Source organism: Marmota monax, unplaced genomic scaffold (genome assembly GCF_021218885.2).
Source record: "Marmota monax isolate L192 unplaced genomic scaffold, Marmota_monax_Labrador192_F-V1.1 WCK01_AAM20220418_F8-fsc00052, whole genome shotgun sequence".
Lineage (NCBI taxonomy): Eukaryota > Metazoa > Chordata > Mammalia > Rodentia > Sciuridae > Marmota > Marmota monax.
This window is the reverse complement of record NW_026693473.1, coordinates 5,604,545-5,624,534: the sequence shown is the minus strand read 5'-3', so window position 1 is coordinate 5,624,534 and position 19,990 is coordinate 5,604,545. Positions and strand designations below refer to the sequence as shown.

General features: G+C 43.5%; 1 protein-coding gene across 22 annotated transcripts in view; it reads right to left on the bottom strand.

Annotated features, from left to right (window-relative positions):
• Kalrn (kalirin RhoGEF kinase) overlaps positions 1 to 19,990 on the bottom strand; it is a 636,773-nt gene that overhangs the window by 103,934 nt on the left and 512,849 nt on the right. For 2 of the 22 annotated variants that reach the window (XM_046457969.2, XM_046457968.2), the window contains exon 1: positions 18,321 to 18,581. The exons of 15 other annotated variants lie outside the window; for them this stretch is intronic. In XM_046457969.2, coding sequence (XP_046313925.1) covers positions 18,321 to 18,405 — 85 coding nt within the window. In that variant the 5' untranslated portion in view covers positions 18,406 to 18,581. Of the gene's footprint in view, positions 1 to 18,320; positions 18,593 to 19,990 lie in introns of those variants that run through there. 5 more of the 22 variants (XM_058583523.1, XM_058583522.1, XM_058583524.1 and 2 more) reach the window with 5 other exon arrangements.

Here is a 19,990-nt window from a genome sequence, read left to right as displayed (position 1 = left end):
AAGAGGGAGAACTTACTGGGGATTGAACCCAGGGGTGTTTAACCACTGAGTCACATACTAGCCCTTTTTAAATATTTTGTTTAGAGACAGAGTCTTGTTGAATTTCTGAGGCTGGCTTTGAACTCAAGATCCTCCTACTTCAGCCTCCTGAGCTGCTGGGATTAGGTATGTGCCACTGTGCCTGGCTTACCCACTTTTAAATGTACAATTCAGTGCCACTAAGTACATTTACAATGTTGAATAACCATTAATGCTGTGAACACCTACCTTTATATGCTAACCTTTCCTGAGAACATACAACATGCCAGGCAGGCTAATCATTCTACTGCCATTTTTGTCTAACATTTAAGTACCCCATGTACATGGGTGTGAGGGTTATTCCCATTTTACTGAGACTGTGACATTAGAGGTTTAGTTCCCCATTATGGATCACAAGGCCAGTAAATGACAGAGCTGGTATTCAAACAGGTCTGGAGGTATCCAAAATCTACACTCTTATATAGTTTTGAGTCATATTTGGATCAAGAACCACAGGAGGATGAGCTTTTTAATGTACCTATTATCTCTCTCTTTCTCTACACACACACATACACACACACACACACAAATGATGTTTTAAAATATCTGGTTCAAATTTTGAGTTAGGAAAAGGTCTGAAATATTTCTAATCCAATATACTGAAAATTGCCCAGTACTCGTTCTCTTTATTTAATGGGATAATTTATTTTAAGGCTCATAAAAATATTTATAGGGCTTTCAGGAGTTCTTCTGAAACCTTCACCTCTGAAATCTATTTTCTACCATTAAAGCACCTCAATTTTTAAATCTAATGTCACAAGGTTATGCAGAAATGACTTTTATGGTTTGGGAAGAGAAATATAGTCCAACAGTGGTATCCAAAATGGCTCCTGCCGGGGCTCAAAGGATCAGGGAGCTCTACTCCCCACTCTGGAAACACAGTGCTCTAACCACAGAATGAACCTGAAACAAAGGAGGCAATTCTGGCCAATATGAGGGTTCTTACTCTGTGGTATTTCAGTCTTCCACCTATATGTCACCCCCAATTGTTTCAGAAAAGGGATCTCTTAGTGACAGAATCCAGGTTAAAGGCATAGAACGCACCTACAGTTTTATGTTCTTTACGGTAGTGAAGGCTCTGAGGAAAACCTTCTCAAGTAAGACCAGCAGGCTCCACCTGGTGCCTTTGTTCCTGGCTCGGATGCTGTGTTATTGCAGAGAAACTGCAGGGAAAATCACCTTCTTCATTTCCCTCCTTTTACCCCCAGGGAGTTCAAAGTCAAAAGGAGGCAATGTTTATTTTAAAGCAGAGGAAACCAACAGACCCACAGATGAGCATACTTTGAGTATCCATGCTGTGGGTGCATCCCAAAGAACAGACACAGCCTAAAGGCCACTCTCATCTGGGAGAACTTGACCCCGGCATGTTGGCCAAGGCCATGGGCAGAGCCAGGGCTGGAAGGAAGGATGGCTGCTGAAATGTCTCAGGGAGAGAGATGATACCTTCAGCTGCCTGAGGGGCTCCAGGAAGTAAAATTCACCACTCTCATTAGGGGAAGTCTGCCCACCCAAGGAAGGATTCAGGAGTGTGGACAGGAGGGAGTATGAGCTGGTTGCTGCTGCCAAGGCTACCTGGAGAAGGCAGGAAAAACTCACAGGGTTCTGGGGAGGCTGTGACGGCTTGAAGCCGCCTCCTCAAGAGAGTCAATACTATTTTAAGAGACAAACAAGTGTGACTGTGGTTAAAGATAATCACAGTCAGATGTTGGCAAAAGTAGACAAACATTTCAAGGCCTCTGCTATTTAGGGTAGGAAAGTGTGTGTGTGTGTGCCAGGCAATGCTTATGTTAAGAGCTTTGGCGGCACAGGGTTTATACGTACAAATAAAATTAATACCCCATAGAAGAAGCTACTTCTGGAACTGCTAACCTAGTCCATGGTGAAAAGGACACAAAATAGAAAAGTGTACCAGAGCAATAATGAAAAACACAAAAGAACTTGATCCAAGAATTAGAATGAAACAGGCAACAGGGGAAGGGAGGGAGAAGCAGCCAGCACTGAGCTTATCAACTGCAGGCTCTTTAACCTCTCTGGGCCTCAGTCTTCTCACCTGTGAAAAGTGTGGGCTGAATCTCCCAAGCTGAAGACCCACAGACACGATGGAGGCACATCAGAAATTGTTATGCATTCATCATTCCTGGGCACACTGCACATTCGCCCAAGGTTCTATGTCCTTCCTCATGCTGTTACATTTGCCTAACTTCTTAGTTGATGAAAATCCCTCCTGATCTTCAAGACCCAGCCTACCTCCCCTCTTCATACGACCTGAATACATCTTTCTCCCCAGTCTAGAAGAAGGGCTCCTGCTGTCCTCTGAGTACTGCAACAGAAGAGGCAGAGGGGTTTCAGTTGTCCTTAAACTGAAGTTTCTCATCAGTCTTAGGATGATATTTATCTTAGAGGTCATCTTCTGGCTGTCTCCCCAGCAGCCACGTGCTCCCTAAGATTACCCCAGGTTTTACAGCTTTGTGAGTTGAAACCCTGTCTCATCTCGACCCTGAGCCCAGGGAAAGTCCTACAGTAACCTGAATATTTCACTCCCTGGACCATGGGAATTAATACAGCACAGGGATACGACCCAAATCAGGGCAGAGAGCCAAAAGGAAAGTCAATCTGGGGTCTTCAGACTTTCTCCCTCCCACTGAAGGCCTGCACATGATTCTTATTATTGCAAAAAGTCTAATGTAAACTATAAGTCTAACCAATAGTACATTTACCAAAATGTCAATTTTCTTTTTGGGGGTGGGTGGGTGGTGGAGGTAAAAGTGATAAATGCAGATAGGGAATACGAGAAGCTGTGATCAGCTGCTGACAGAACAGAAATGTCTAAGCCATAAGTGGCAGGTCAGATACTTACCAGACATGGCAGATAATTGTAGTAATTAAAGGAACACATCCAAGATATTCAACTTTGAACACAAATACAGGGTAACGGCACCCACGAAACCCATAGATCATATGAAGGTCCTCACTAGTGACCTGCTGAAGAACTCTTTAAGAACCCAACATGTTGGCCTTGAGGAGTGAGGAGGCCTTTCATCTCTTTCTTAATAAAAACTATCACCCTGAATCAGCCCTAGGATCTACCAGATCAGCAACTTGTTTGGAACAGGGACATTCTAGAGGCTTAAAAACTGGGCAAAAGCCAGCAGTATGCGGCCTGGGTTTTAAGTCTGTTTTCCTCAAAAGCTTTGAGAAATAGTCACTAATTCACCCCATGATACTTAATGGCTCATCTAAAACTCTGGCCTATAAGACACAGGCATGTCTGACCATGGGAAGAACATTACTGCTCCCAAGCTAGAATTTATAGAGTGCATCATATATGCCAGGGAGCCGGGAACTATACGGAATGACACATACACATTTTCATTTTAATCCCTCAGGGTTGGATACCTGAATATTTCCAAGTGCACAGATGAAGAAACTGACATGAAGATTTTAAGTAACTGACACACATGCTTAGTGCACTCTAATGCCAGGGTGGGAAAACATCTGATCCTTCCTGATCCATGCTCTGTCTTAGAAATCTAAACTAAAGAGAGAACGTCTTGCAAACAGCTCTAATTTACATTTAAAAAATGACATAAAAGCATCATAGAGCCAACTGGCCCACATTCCCTTCTTTGTCAAGTCCATTTGTCATACTAACTTGGACATTTTCCAACCAGAACCCTGGCTGGCTCCAGAAGCTTTGGGGTTGGCCTCTCCTTTCAACTACCAGAAGGACATTTTGGATAGACACATACATTCAAGGCAGCCTCTTCAAACCTGCCTCTAGACTACTTCCAAAATGTCTATTAGATATCAAACAGGAAAAAGAGAGACAGAGAGTGATTATTACATCTGAGTAATAATCTGATGTCTCTCTAAAAATGCTACTGCATGAATTTCAAGGTATAGGGTGCTAAGAGGACTATACATAGAAATTGGAAGTGTGATTAAATCATAATGAGCTAAACTTTACCAATGCAATCTTTTTCTTTTTTTTTTTTAATGCAATCTTTTTCAATGCTTATTTTTCGTTTTTAGTACCTGACTTGGTGAAGCCATTCCGCAAACTGGACTTTGGACACTGCCCCTGTCCTGTCTCTGTGTATCCATTGATAAAGAAAAAGATACAAACCAGCAGCCCCACAGGGGCTGAAATCAACATAACACAGTGGGCAGATTGTATCTCATAAACCTGGGATCAGTGACTTTGGAATAAGACATAAAAGTGAGCACGTAATTGTGGCATAAGTCTTGGCAAGAAGCCATGGTCATTACAAATCCAGTAGAGTTATGTCATTGATACTTTACAGTAGGAGGAATCTGAGAGGGTGGAGAGCTTGGTGGCCATTTTCCAAGGGATCCAGACAAGCTAGGATAAACTCCCACAGTCATCCTCTGGGATGACTCCTCTTTTTTCCCCCAGGGAAGCCTTGCCCACCTTCTCTTTCAACATTCACACATACACACACCTTGAAAACTCCAGCCCTGAATCTGGTCTTGCAGCCCTGCTTGCATAGCTGGCAGAAGGGTCATAGTTAAATTTAGACCTGAGTACCTCACTGGGCATGAGCTAGGGCACAGGCTGTATGAGGAGATCTGGATTCCCTCTGGAAGAGCTGGGTGCTGACACTCTCAAGTGGGACACTATTTGATGGTTAGACTGAAAGTTCAATTGGGAAGAAGGTGGACTTTCTAAAGCAAAGCTCAAAGAAATAGAAACTTAAACACCAGAATGGTTAATACATACTTTACAAGGCTACAGAGATCTTCTGCTTTCAAAGTGTAACCCAAGTGAACCAACAAGATTCTCTTGGTTTTCATAACTCTTTGTAGAGGGAGAACTGGACAAGATTGTAGAGGAGACTGCTTCCCCCCATATCACAGAAGCAGGTCTAGAACATTGCCCAGAGACAGACACCCAGACTCAGATAATACCTGTCATGGGGTCATGATTAGTGTGTCACCTCATAAGGCCATAGCTGTGGACGGCAAGACCTCGAAACAGGGATAAGGACCAAGCAGGAAGGGCCACGTGGGTAATGGTGAATGGAACTCTGGTCCTATTCATTCAGATCACAGCATCAAGATATCTAAGAAGGGGCTCTGGTCACATGATAATTGTTCTACAGGGACTTGGGTTCTAACTTAGGAAGTAAGGGTCCTAGCAATGATGCTTTGTGGCCAGAGTACAGGAGCTTCAGACTTTTGTAGGCAAAGAAAGCTACATGAGTTTTTATTGTTTGTTTTGAGATGGGGCCTCATTATGTTGCTCAGGCTGGTCTCCAATTCCTGGCTAAAGTGATCCTTTTGCCTCAGCTTCCTGAGTAGGTGGTAATACAGACATACCACAGGGGCTCCTGAAGCAAGCCAGCAGCAAGCAAGGTGCTAAAAACTGTAAATTCCATAAAGCCACCTGGCTTTATGCATCTTTTACATGACTTCCCTCATTGCTTATGGTTTGGATCTAGAGTATCTGCTAGAAAGCTCATCATTGAAAGCATGATCCTCAATGCAGCAAGGTTCAGAAGTGGGGCTTTTAGGCAATGATAAGAGCTCTGTTCTCTTCAGTGAATTAATCCATTTGCAAGATTAACCCATTGATACCTGAATGGACTATAAATTGTAATTGTAGGCAGGTGGGGTGTGCTTAGAGGAGGTAGGTTACTGGAGGTGTGGCTTTGGTCTGTATCTGTTCCTCCCTCTCTCTTTCTCTGCCTTGTGCTGCCATGTGCTGAGCAATTTCCCTTCACCATGCCTTCTGCCATGATGTTCTGCCTTACCTTAGGCCCAGAGCAATGGAGTTGACTGACCATGGATTGAGACCTCTGAAAATATGAGCCAAAATAAACTTTTCTTCCTCTAAGTCTTGTCACATATTTTGGTGTCAGTGATGCAAAGCTGAATAATACACTCATGTTCTCCCACAATATTTAGCAAAACTTTTCAGAAAGATTCTTTAAACTTGGTCCAAAATGCAAACTATACCTACCTGGAGCCAGAAGAGCAGTAGCAATAAGACTCTTGATATTTATATCGCTTTCTCAGACAGAATCCTTGCTCAAACCAAATCTAATCTCTTCTCCCTCCCCACCAGATATTCTCAGAGTGTCCTCTTTTCCCTCCTTGAGAACACTGAGAAAGTGTGTATGAGAAAGAGGAGAAGAGGAGGGAGAGGGAGAGGGAGAGGGAGAGGGGGAGAGAGGGAGAGAGGGAGAGAGGGAGAGAGGGAGAGGGGGAGAGGGGGAGAGAGAGAGAGAGAGAGAGAGAGAGAGAGAGAGAGAGAGAGAATGTGTACTAGCTCAAACTATAGCTCTCTCTACACTGTAAGCTTATAAGGGTAGCACCTTGTTCCATTTTGATTTCTGATTCTAACCCAAGTCTTAGAGGAATCATCAATAATCAGGAGTCAGGAGACCTCAGCCAAGAGAACTCTGGCAGCCACAGACCTTGCTGGGCCTCTGGGACGGCTTCGTGGGACTCTGATTAGACTGGAAGGCTCTGGCTGTCCAGACCTGGCTACAGATCAGCCTTGACCTTCCATTTGTCCTGGAAGATCTTCCATCTGTCCAAGGAAGCCCCTTGGGAGGTATCAAGAAAGCCTTCTGGGCTTGGGTGGATTTCTAGGCTTGTGAGACATACCCTGATGTCATCAGGACCAGCTAGATCCAGCTCTCAGCTCTAGGTTCTGGGATTCAAGTTGTAATCTCAGATGCACTTGGGCCTCTAGAGTGGTAAAAGTCCCCAGAATCCCTCTGGACATCTGTAAACACCAAATGCAAGTGGTCACTGTGGAATAAATTTCTAAAAGATCAAATGTGGAAAGATGGTTAAAGCATAGTTCAAGGAACTGGAGAAAGATACTGGGTCCCTACTCACATAGATTCCTTCCAAACATCTGGGTCTTCCCATCAGCCTGATCCACTCCCTATGCTCCCAACCAAAAGGGCAAAATAACATCTCCCCTATGAAGACACAAGTAATTTACTACAGATATCACAATATCATTTCCCTTAATAACCATTAAAAGTAGAAATAAGAGGCTGAAGTTAGTTTTTATATATGCACTTAACTCAGTACCTGTAAAATACAATCATTTCAACATGTAAACAATATAAAACTTAAGATTTTTTTTTGGTACCAAGTCTTTGAAATCCTTTTCACTCCTTAATAGCCATGTGTGGCCAGTGGCTACTGGACTAGCCAGCAGAGATCTAGAAGGCAGCTCTTACCAGCTTCCTCTGTGGTTCCCTGAATGTCCCTATTGCTTTACTCACATGAAATCCTCAGCCCTTTAAAAACCCCTTCCTGTTCTTTAGTGTACAGGGCAAACTTGCGTGTCCCCTGGGAACTCCTCTTGGATGACCCCAGGTCATTATGCTTCCATTGGTAGTTTAGCCAGCAATCAGGTAGAAACCTATAGCATTGATCACTCTCTTTAGTAATTAATTTTTTGTTTGTTACTACTGTTTCATACTGTGGCACAGCTCACAATTTGGACCGTAAGATCTTTGGGTGCATGGAAGCTTCTTTAATTTTCTCCCTGCCATACCATACTCAAATATTTGGGTATGACACAAAAAGTGCTTAGCTTAATTTCTTTTATGATTAAGAAACTAAGGAAGCTGCATATGGTGGTGCTCATCTGTAATGCCAGCTACCAGGGAAGCTGAAGCAGGAGGATGGTAAGTTCAAGGCCAGTCTGGGAAACTATGCAAATTCTATTTTAAATTAAAAAATTAAAAGTGGTGGGGATGTAGCTCCTCAGTAGAGCACTTGCTCAGCATGTGAAAGGCTCTTTATTCAATCCTTAGATTGAAACTAAAAAATAGAATAAAGAAAAACCAAATCTAATGAAAGCATTTGAATGTAAGAGTGGCACAGTCCACAGAGACTTCTAGGTACTCATGAATAACAATAATCCAATACTTTCCCAGCACCATGTGCCAGGTCTCAGTGATTTACATATGTCAACTCATATTTACATATGTCAACTCATATGCAAAATCCCATGAATAGACTGCATGAGCATCTCTAATTTCCAGATGAGGAAACTGATGCACAGTTTTTGTAACTTACATGAGGTCATACAGATAAGTAGCAGAGCTAAAATTCACATTCATTCTGGCTTCTGAATCTAAGCTTTGAATAATCGTGATATATTGCCTCACAATCCAGAACCACAAAACAAATCTATAGATATTTTTATACTACACAGTTTTTTATATTCTCAGCCAGGGTATTTATTCATATAAAAAGAATTAAATTAATTCAGAAAATGTAAACAGAAGCAAACTGTTGTAGAGACATGACATTCCTATCCCAGAGGATGTTTCTCATAAATTCTCCTAAAACAAAAACAGTGCACCCTTTCTTTCAGAGGGTGTGAAACTGGGGGTGACTGGCAACAAATGAGTCTTCAAATTCTAAATGTTCTCTGATTCAGTACCCCCATTTCTAGGAATTTAACCTAAGGAAGAAATTGTGTATGTGCCAAGCCAACTATACAAGTGACTATTACAATATTATTTATAATAGCAAAAATTGGAAACCATCCAAGTAAAGAGATTGACTAAATAAGAACAAATTGTATTTACACATGATAATCTGTGCATCTAAAAGTATGCTGATAAATCAGCTCTTTGGATCAGAGAGCCTTGACTTGCATTGTTGGGTGACTGTCTTTTTTTTTTTTAAATTTCCTCCATGTATGTTAATGTTATTTGAGCTATTTCTTAACCAAACATTAGAAACTGATGGTCAATCATCTTAGAACATAGCTTATGGTTCAACAAGTATCACATCTTGTTTACTTTTTTCCTTCCATAATGGGCCCTTCTTTTTTATTTATCTCTTGAAGTGTCACACAACATAGAGACAATAGAAATATCTTCTTATTTTGTTACATTTGTTTTCACTATTTTCCAGCACTTCCAACTGTAGGGGGATTAAATGATACAAATTCTACCTATTCTCAAGGTGATTATGAAGGGTAGAGAGGTGCTGGAAATGAAAGCATTTTGCAATCTATGAAAGTTAAAAAGATGTCATTGTGATGATGATGATGAAGAAGATGATAATTATGATGATGCAGATGATGATTGTTCTAATTGGTTTTTCTTCTGTTTCATCTTACATACCCTTATGTGTAATTAAGGTTCTTTGTAAATCAGTATTGATACTGATCAGTTGTTATAGCCAAATAATAAATCAGTTGAATTCTGAGTAATATCTACATTTAAATACACTTCTTTCCAATTAGCAGTTTCAGAGGTCTCAGACCATGAGGCCCAATTCCATTGATCTGAGCCTGAGGTGAGGGAGAACATCATGGCAGAAGGATATGGTGCAGGAAAGCAGCTCAGGACATGATAGTCAGGAAGCAGAGCTGTTTGGTGAGTTTCATGGTATGAACACTACTATCAAGACCAATCTTAAACTACCAGTGGTTGAATAATTTGTTCTCAAAGTACTGAATATTTAACAATCCCTCTCCAAGATGAGCTGCTCCAGTGCACCACTGAATGCATCCATTAAAACAATGTGGAAGTTGTGCACTATGTTAAATGCAGAAACTTTGTAGCACTATTATATAATATTTCTGAAAACACACACACACACACACACACGGAAAAAAAAGACCAGCAAGATCTGTTCAAAATATTAATGTGTTATCTCAAGATGATGACATTTTATCTTCATTTCTCTGTATTTAAAAGTTTTTCCCATTGATGCATGATTTTTAGACAGAAAAAAATTAATCAAGGCTTTCTTTCCCAGTTATAATAATTTAATGACCTATTTCCCAAGGTATGTCTCAAAGAAAAGAAAAATCCCAGAATCTGCTCAGTGAGATCAGCTACACAATTAGAAGGCACCATATGACCAAGAAGAAGAGGGGAGGGGTAAACCCTGTAGCACTGACAGATCTCTGGAAGCAGAGGGTTACACCCAGTAAATCCCACCCCTGCAGAGAGGAAAGGTGAGGAAGGTGAGTGGAGATACTCAAACCCCAGGACAAGAGTCCATCTGTCTATATACTCTGATCCTGGAAAGATCTGTTTCCTAATCCAAGGCTCTTCCTCATACCTTCCCACCAAACTTTTAACCACTACATTAAACTTATACCAACAGTTGTCACATTTCATTGTCAGCAATGAAATGCTTGACAGCCATCAAAAATAACCTGGAAATACATCTACAAGATATTCAGGAGATTAAGTGAAACCTATTTCCAAAGCAGTAGATAAACCTAATTACATTGAAAGGATATAGTAAGTGGTTAAGCAGTGGTTGTTTGTAGGTGGTTAGGATTATGTTATTATGATCTTTTGTTTGCCTAACTTTACTTTATTATTTTTAGTTATAGGTGGACACAGTATCTTTATTTTATTTTTGCGTGGTGCTGAGAATTGAACCCAGTGCCTCACGCATGCTAGGTGAGCACTCTACCTCTGAGCCACAACCCCAGCCCCTGTTTGCCTAACTTTTGATATTTTTCCTGTGGTCAGCACAGTTTGCCTTAAGAGTAAGGAAAGGAACTAAAAGCAATGTAATCTTTAGTGAGAAGATGCAAAGATTTTCCCCTTGCTAGGCCCTTGACCAGCAAGCTAAGGAAGGAACCTCACATAGATGGTTCCTACTCCCACCCCACCCCCAGCTGGTGAAAGTGAATGGCTAAGGCCTCCACACTGCTCAAAACAAGAATTCCCCAGGGAGCAAATGGCCTTCCGTTACAGAATGCTTTTTCTTGCTGGAGTTGGGGGAAGGGAGAGGAAGAAAAGCAAAGAATGGAGAGAGAGAGAGAGAAAAGAGCAAATCAAAATGAGAAAGGCCTGAGCATTATTAAAGGGGGAAAAAAAAAAAACTGAGAGGAAGTCTTTTCTTTCCAAGACAGTAACACTAAATCTGTGGTTCTCACATTTGAGCATGAGCCACAGCCACCTGGAAGGCTTGCCAAATCACAGGTTGCTCTAAGTACCACCCCAGTGTGCACCATGGTCCTGGGTGACCACACTTTGAGAACTTCTGCTCTACAGCATTCTGTCAGTGGAGAGACAGGAGACTTTCATGGTATACCAACTAGCTGTGAGACTGGGATGCAAAATCTGAGGCAGAGGCAAGAGTTTTCAACATGGAGGTTTGGTTCTCCTTTGGATAGGGAGATAGCATCCCTTTATCCACGGGGGCACTACGAAAAGTTCTAATGGAGGGAGGAGAGAAACTGAGAACATCCTGAGAGCCTACTCCACACCAAGTGGTGTGAGAGAAGCACATGCCAACACCACCCAGTCCCAGGGAAGAGCAGATCACCCGAAACAGCAGTGCTTGACAGGCACTATTTCAGCCCAGTGCAGAAGGAGGTTCCCTTCCTCTCAATTTGACAGTTTCCTCACTGTGGTCACCATGAGGGCAAGCAGAATGTGGAAGAACCTGTTTAGAATTCTGATCTTTACTCCTTTACCTGGCAAAAAGTCACCTGGCAGCTTCCTAAGTGCCTCACGGGTGTAACCAGGGTTACCCTCCTTCCAGGAAGCAGAGTACAGGAGGTTGTGTCAACCTCAAGAAATGAAAAGATGTGCCCCATTAGTCACAGCACAGACCAGGCAGGGAGCCAAGACACCCATGTCCCTCCTTTGTGAGTGATACAGAAGACACTGGCCAAACTTAGTGAAATATCCAGAACCTCAGGGGTTGGAATAACAACTGGTGGTGGGGGGGGATGGGTTGTAATTTTTTTCAGCAAAACAGTTTGAGAAGGACCAGCAAGGCCTCACACATGAAGAATGTGCAGCAAATGTGGGCTAATCTAAGTTGATTGCTAGCCAAAGTCAAGGGGCAGGCAAGAAAGCGACAGGCTTTTTATATAGTGTAGGTTCTCAGGATATAAGCTGGTTTAAGGTGCAGCTTGGTGGTAGAGTGAAGTTACTAATGGAGGGAGGGGAGAATTACGAATGCCATTGATCCTCAGCATGAAAACAAACAAATGCTGTATCTATTCTCCAATTCTCAAACCTTGTATTCTCCCTCAAGAGGACAACTTGGGGATGCTTAGGCTTCTTGCCAGCTTCTGTTTTTTTTTTTTTTTTTTAAATTAAATGGAGTGACTATGATACTCCCAGTGTTATGTACTTTAAAAATTGGTTTAATTTAAAAATGGGGTGGGGGATGACAAGCTTTCTTCCCCTACAGTGACAACGCTACTATACTGAGGCAGAGTTGACAGTGGTTTGAGAAAAGACCCTTAAGTCATTTAGGAGCTTATATTTATAGTATCATCATGTAGAGGACCCACAAATACTTAGTTGGGAGTCTCTTTGGGATTGGGTCTATGTGTGGAATTACTGTCATAATTAATAACAGAATTTTCAGAAAGTACTTGACATGCCTGGTGCTATGCTAAGTCCTTTAAAGACATCACCTTAACCAATCCTCACAACAGCCCAACAATTCCCATCGTCTCCCAGGGACCTTGTGCAGGGCTGGTATGCAGTTGGCACATAAACATCTGTCAAGTGCATTAAAACATTGTGTGTTACATAAAAACCAGGGACAATCCAAGATGGAATTATAGGAATGTATTTCATTTATTCATTTCCACCTGAAAGGGCACACATCAAGAACAGGGACAAGCCAGGTAATGTGGTCTACGCCTGTGGTCCCAGCTACTTGGGAGGCAGGCTGAGGTGGGAGGTTGAGGCGGGAGGCTGAGGCAGGAGGATAGCTTGAGCTTATGAGTTGGAGGTCAGCCTGGACAGCATAGCCAGAGGCTATCTCAAAAAAAAAAAAAAAATTAAAGGGACAAGAAAGAAAGGAGAAAAAGGGACCATTTGAATTAAAGTGATCCAAAGAAGAAACATGAATAGGTATTTACTAAGAACCACAAGCACAAACTGCATTGGTACCCACTCTGTCTTCTATGATCTTGGCACAGAAGAGTCCCTTAAAGCAGACCAGTCAGGTCCAATTCCAGTGGCCAGTCAGGCAGTGTAGTCACCCCAAGAACAACAAATCATTCTACAGTCAACACCCAAGCTTCAGCTTGGGGACCGTATCTGCTCGTCAGTGTGGTCAGACTGGCTGTCTAGAGATGCCAACGTGTCTGGGAATAATGGAGTCAAGGAAGGAGCACAGGAAAAGGGTTCTGGTTCCTATCTACTACTAATAGCTGGGTCTCAGTTTCCTCCTTTAGAAAAGGGGACAGATAATGAGTCCTTCCAGTTCTAACTTCCCCATCAGCATTTTCTGCTTGAGAATCCACTCCTACCCCCAGGTTCCAGACCCATGTGTTTTCTGGGATGTCCCTATAGGAGTGGTCAGCCTGGGGTTTGGTCTGAAGGAGAGGGCAGAGCCTGCAGCCACTCACTCACTGAAAGAGAAGCAGTATTTGTAAAAGATGGGTCATATTTTCAGGGCAGAAAAGCACACTATTGAGATTCTCAAAAAGAACATCACAAAATGGAATTCCAATATCTCTGGAGTCAGTCACGCCCACAGTATTCATATGGATGGGCTCATGTGTAAATAAACCCCCAGATGCTCACTTGCTTTTTTACTTTTAAATTCTTTTTTCATAAAAAGAAAAACAGAGACCTATTTTTTATCTTTTTTGTTCTGAAGTGGGACCCACACCCTGGGACAACATGCCCACAGGATTAGTAGTGATTTTTGGATATTCAACTGTACCAAAGGAGGGCTGTTTGGCTTCAGTTCCTACTCTCTACTGCACCCCGCTCAAATCAAACCCTCCCATTTCCACTAGGCTACATGAGGCCTGGCAGTTAGTACTATTACTCCGGTAGTAACTGATATCCTGTTACTACTCAATAGTTAACAGAGTTGAGATAGAGGTTGGAGACAGTATGTATATATGGTATGTCTCCCCAGACTCTCCCCAGATTACAGTATATCCCTAGGAGAAAAAGAAAAACTGAGACGTAATGGAAAAACAAATACATACTAATGGCCAACTGAATTCTCACCATTAATAAAGGTACTTCTCAGAAGATGAAGAAATAAAAGGATAGGCATCCTGGTCTCAAGGATTATTGTCCTTTAAAGGAAAGCAACAGAGTGTCACAAGGGTAGCTCATCAAGGTTACCAACACCTTTCTGAAGAAACTTGGTGTCACAATTTCACACATTAAATTCAGTTTATAAAATGAACCATATTAATTTAAGGCCAAGGACAAGACATTTACATCAAGTCATAAGGTTCCTGATTAGGGATTCTGGTGGGACAAGGGAGGAAAAAAAGATGAGGTTGACTTTAAATGCCCAGTGAACCCCTGTGATCTCATCCATACCCTCTGGTGTCAGAGTCAAGCAGGACCTTAACTAACTTTGCTGTGAAAGAACCACAGGCATGTGATCCCAGCACCTCCCCACCCCTGGCCCTCACCTTGGAGATACTCAGACTGATGAACTATCTCAGTGCAAATGTAAAAAACACGATGGCACATGGCTTGGGATCCAAGGACATCAAAGCAGTAAATAAGTATAAACAAATCCCATGCCCGTGGTGGAGGGGCAGAGGAGGAGGATGATCATGAGAGGCTTTCAAGCAGGACCAGGCTTTGGCTCTGGTCCACACAAAGTTAATTACAAGTGGACCAGAAAATTGAATGCTCTAAAACTGGCTACAAAGTATAAAGATCAGGAAAACCTCTAGGCTCCATGATCTAAAAAGTCACAAATGCCAGTAGGACACCTAAATTAGCAACTTCTAAGTGAAATTTTCTGTCACCCTGAAACAAGGATTGTGTGTGTATGTGTGTGTGTGTGTGTGTGTTAACTTTAAGATAACTAAAGAAGTCTTCAGAAGTGACCCACTTCTTCAGACTCAAAGGACAGCCTCACTAGCCAAACCAATCCTCAACTCCCCACAGAGGGTGACAGCAATGATTTATCACCTTTCAGACACACGCATGCCATTACCTCACTTTTGTTGCTTTTCACTTTTCAAAGAGTCAGTTATAAATGTATTTGCCTTCTTTTTCTTATCTATCTCTATTTCTTCTGTATTCCTGTTTTTCTCTTCTTCAGGACCATTTTTGAGGTAGGGAAGAAAGACCATCTTTCCTCAATCCCCTTTACCATACCCATTCTTAACAGAACCAAAAAAAAAGGAAAGGAAAAACATAAGATAGTCACTGTTTGCTTTTCCAAATCAAAAGACAACTCCAGCCAGAGTGGCGGCACATGCCTGTAATCCCAGCTGCTTAGGAGGTTGAGGCAGGAAGATTGAGAGTTCAAAGCCAGCTTCAGCAAAAGCGAGGTGCTAAGCAACTCAGGGAGACCTTGTCTCTAAATAAAATACAAAATAGGGCTGGGGATGTGGCTCAGTGGTTGAGTGCCCCTGAGTTCAATCTTTGGTATGAGAGACAGCGAGAGAGAGAGAGAGAGAGAGAGAGAGAGAGAGAAGTCTAACACTACATTCATCCATATTTTCTTCAAATGTGATATTTAAAGGCCACATGGGTACTGTTACTAAATCCTTGACTCAACCCAGTAACAACAACTACAACCACTTATGATTCTCCAGAGAATCCTAGTATGGCTCACTTAGCTTCTTAGTCAAAAAGAACCAGAACATTCCACTTCCTCTTCCTCTTGGTTCCTTTCACTTGTGTCCCCCTCAGATTTTACATGGAGGTCACCTCTACATCCTGAATGACTGGAAGCCAGGCAAGAGCCCTGGACTGGGGAACCACAATAGGGGAGCTCTGACCCACTAGCTCCAGCGTGAAGCTTCTGAAGCAGTAGGAGAAAGCCTGCTCTTAGGAACAGGGTAAGAGGCCAAGTAACCAGCTGCCTGTATTTGAAACAGGGAGTAGGGAGGCTGCCTTTCAATTGCAGTAGGTCTGTAAGACCAGAGAAACTGGTTTAGCTGAAAAGAGGTAGATGGTTCTCTGCTGTGAACACCCTCCACTCCAGCCAACCTCAGACTTTCCCTGAGCCCTTTTCCACCTTGGGGTTGGGCCAGCCTTTTCCCAGAGTGCTGGGGCTCTGGACAATGTGTTGGCACTCAATACAGGCCTTATCTTCTCAGTCAGCTTCTCAATCTATGCCCTCCAGCTGAATGGAGACTCCCATGAACCTACTCTGAGGGAGCCACAGGGAGTGCCAACGCCTCAGATACTCCCTTTCCGCAGGGGCCCCACAACATGCTTCAGATTTTTTGGTATTGGGGATTGAATACAGGGATGCTTTACCACTGAGCTATATCCCTAGTTTCTGCATGCCCCCAGCATATGAGGCAGGGTCTTGCTAAGTTGCTCAGGTTGGCCTCAAACTTGAGATCCTCCTGCCTCAGCTTCCCGAATAGCTGGGATAACGGTGTGCGCCACAGCTACACCCATCTTCAGACACATTTTAGATCTAGGAAAGAATAGAGAGTAAAGCCAGAGTTGGCGAGGATGGACCCACCTTGTTACCCTTCTTTTCCCCTTTGAGCTGGTTTAAACTGCTTTCTTAAGCGGTGGACCTTTTGCCTCCCCTGATCTTCAGCGGAGGGTCAATGGCCTCCAGCACCTCTGGCTCCACTAACCTCCGCTTGCACGCCCCCTCTGCTAGCCAGAGACTGCAGCTGGGTCCCCAGGCGGGGCAGCCCCACCCCCACCCCTCTTCTGTCAGCCCGCATCGGGCTGAGGCAATTCACAAAGCTTGGCCAGACAGACCCGGGGAGGAGTACCCTGCTAGGAAGCCAGAGCTACCACATCTGGACCCAGGGACAGCTGCAGGAGCTTTGGATAAGCGCTGCCCCGTCCCCAGGTTCCGCCCAGACAGGAAACGGACTCCCAGGAAATTCTACTGGAAAGCCTGCTCTCCTAAGGCAGCCTTCCGAGCAAACCCACCCACTCAGATTCCCTTTGGCCATTTCCTGCTCCCTCCCCCTTTTACACCCCCTTGCTTGGATTCCCAGCCTAGGTTTCCAAGGTTAGGCTTTGCTAGTCCGTGCCCCCTCAGATCGCTTCTCCATCTGAATTCAGACGTTTAGAACTGGATACCACACAGTTCCAGGCTGTTCTAATTAATGCAGAGATGGAGAGACTCTAATGCTGGGATTATGAACTTTAATGACCCGGGGAAAGGTCCTAGAGATTTAATTAGTTTTTGTAACCATAAATCTGCTCAGGCTGGAGAATTTGTCAAGGCTATGCATTGTTTGTGTGTGTGTGTGTGTGTGTGTGTGTGTCATAGAGAAGGGTGAAGGGTCACTTAGATGAAGATTATTTACTAGTAACTCGACCACAAGTTCCATTCGGATGTTACACAGAGGAAGATGGGAAGCTAGAAACTGGGGCACTGTAAATGGGAATGGAGGGAAGAGGCCCCATAGGTGAAACTTTTGAAAGGGGCAAATGTCAAGTAAGAAGCTATGTTCTCACTTCAGAGTGCACAAAAACATTCTTTCTTGTCCACTCTTCCAGCTGAAGTGTTAAAGTGACACTAACGGTGTTAGAGATAACTGTTCCCTCTGTCCAGGAAAGTTCTGCTTTCTTTTTTAGGAGAAGCTATACAATTTATAATCCCCCCTCTGAGATGCTTCTCACCCTCTTGATTTGCAGGCTGCTTTGGGGAAATTGGTTGCTTCCTGCAAGTCTCCTCAACGACATTAAAATTAGCAGAATAATTAAACACAGTCCTAATTGGGTACAAAGAGAGTTCTCAGTTAATTAATGAGCCAACCTCTGGCCCAGTGCTACAAATTCACGCTGGCCTGTGAACGCCCAGGCAGAGAAAACCAAGCTTCAGTCCCATAAGAAAATTGTCACTTGGCAAAAATAGTTCCTGGTGTAGAGACAAGTGTCAAATACATTCCCATAACCAGGAGTCATGTTAGTCTTGGAGCTGAGACCCATATGTAAATGAGCAGAGAAGTGTCCCTCTGCCACTTCTGGGACATTCGCAGCTGAATCCCTCTACTGTACCCTCCCCATTTGCCCACTCCCCGCGCCAGAATATTGGCACCCAGACATCCAAAGTCCCTGGGAAATAATTGCGTCCCCAAACTGCAGCTCCGTATCCAAGTCAAAAATCTCACCAAAAGAGCGCGCGCGGCGTTTTGCCTGGGAAACTGAAATGTACGTGGTTCACAGCAAACCCTCTTTCTTTGCCGCCCCGCGTCCTCCACCCCCATACTCCGACCCCAGCAGCCTCCCACTACGGTTCCACTTCCTCCCTCCCACCCTCCCTCCCAGTCCCACTAGCCAGGCTAAAATGAGGCACCTATGGCAACAGCCACTCACCTCCGCAAGGGAAGCAACAGCAGCACTTAGAAAAGAGCCACCCCAAAGAGGGACCTCGGGTATAAGCTCGGTCGCCGCCCTTCATGCTGTCGCGCGGTCCCACAGTTCCCGCATGGCACGGGCGCCAGCCAGGGGTGAGAGCGCAGCCGGAGAGAAACTTCAGCGCCGCGCCCGGGAGCTGGCTCCCGCGTTCCCGCCCTGCGGTCCTCTCCCGCACGCCGGCCAAGGCTCAGACTTACTGGGAGTCAGAGCCACCTTGGGGAGGAGGGGCGGGGCCCCAACAGCCGGCGGGGAGGAGGGCCTAAGGGGGGCGGAGTTCCAAGGTCCAGCTGTTTGCTGGAGACCAGGACAACAGTGGTTACTGGAGCCTTATGCAACGCTGCCTGTGGCTGTGAGTGCCCAGTAAGCGCTGGGAGCTGGTCCCACAGAGCTCCTGGCACAAAACAGGTACTCATGTGCAGCCTCCTCCTCTCAAAGGCTACCATAGTCAGCGCTGGCTTAATAATGCCCTTTCTCCCTAACAGATTAGTTCTTTCCTGCTCCTCACTTCCAATGTATTAAAAACACCTTTACCCAACGCTTTTCTTTTTCTTCTTCTTTTTTTAAAGCTTTCAACTAATAATGATAATTATCATTATTATCATATAATAATGATAATTATTATTATATCAAATGATAATGCCTCATTTCTTCATTGGCTTCCAAGCCAGAATGATGGTGTGCAAAAGCATTCTGAGTTTGGCATCATAAAACCAAAGTTTAAAATTCAGTTTTGCCACCAACTAGCTGTTTGACCTTAGTCCAGTCACTTTACTTTTTGATCTTTATGTTCTTCATTTAAAAAAAAATAGAAAAAATCCTTATGTTACAGGATTGCTAATAGCGTTTTAAAAGATATCCATGGCAGTACTGTTACACAGATGACATTTAATAGCTCCAGGTGAATGAACACCTATAGAGAATCTCCAAACATCTTATCATAGAAGACTTCCATTCACCATCTCCCCACAACATGCCCTGGGAAGCTCTTGTTCCTCTACTTACATCTCTCTGCTTTTCTTCTTAAGTCTTTTTTGTGGTGCAAGCAGAGGCACAAACTTACTTTCTGTAAGTCCTCTGAAGCCAATCTGGACCTTTGCATGAGTCATTATCTCACTCAGAGTCTCTCCCATTTCTTTGTGTCCAGTTTTAAGGAAATGGGTCTTCAGGAAGCATATAACACTCATAAAGAGGCCTTATTCATCAGAAAAAAGGGAACTTGTGAGAGAAATAAAAACTAAAAGTTTGATCACCTAATTCCCATCTGGATGAAAGACTGGCAAGGGTCAAAACTTTTAGAAGTTGCCAGCATTTGGGGCTTCCTTTCCCAGTGTGAACCATGATTAGATTTGGACCTATTTATGTGTTAAGGTGTCCACCACATGGTTAGGACACAGTAGATGCTTGGTAAATGATAGTGGCAGGACAGTGAGTGATAATAGCTAACATTGAGGGTAAGTGTCATAAGCCAAACAGTTTCCACAGTTCCACATTCTCCATGTAGTCATTCACTTATCCTGATAACAAAACCCTTATAAAGCAGGGTTCTCTTCCATAGTTGAGGAAAGTGAATGAATGACCTTATGATGAGGGTTTCATGGTTTAACTCTAAAGAGAAACTCCAAAAAGCT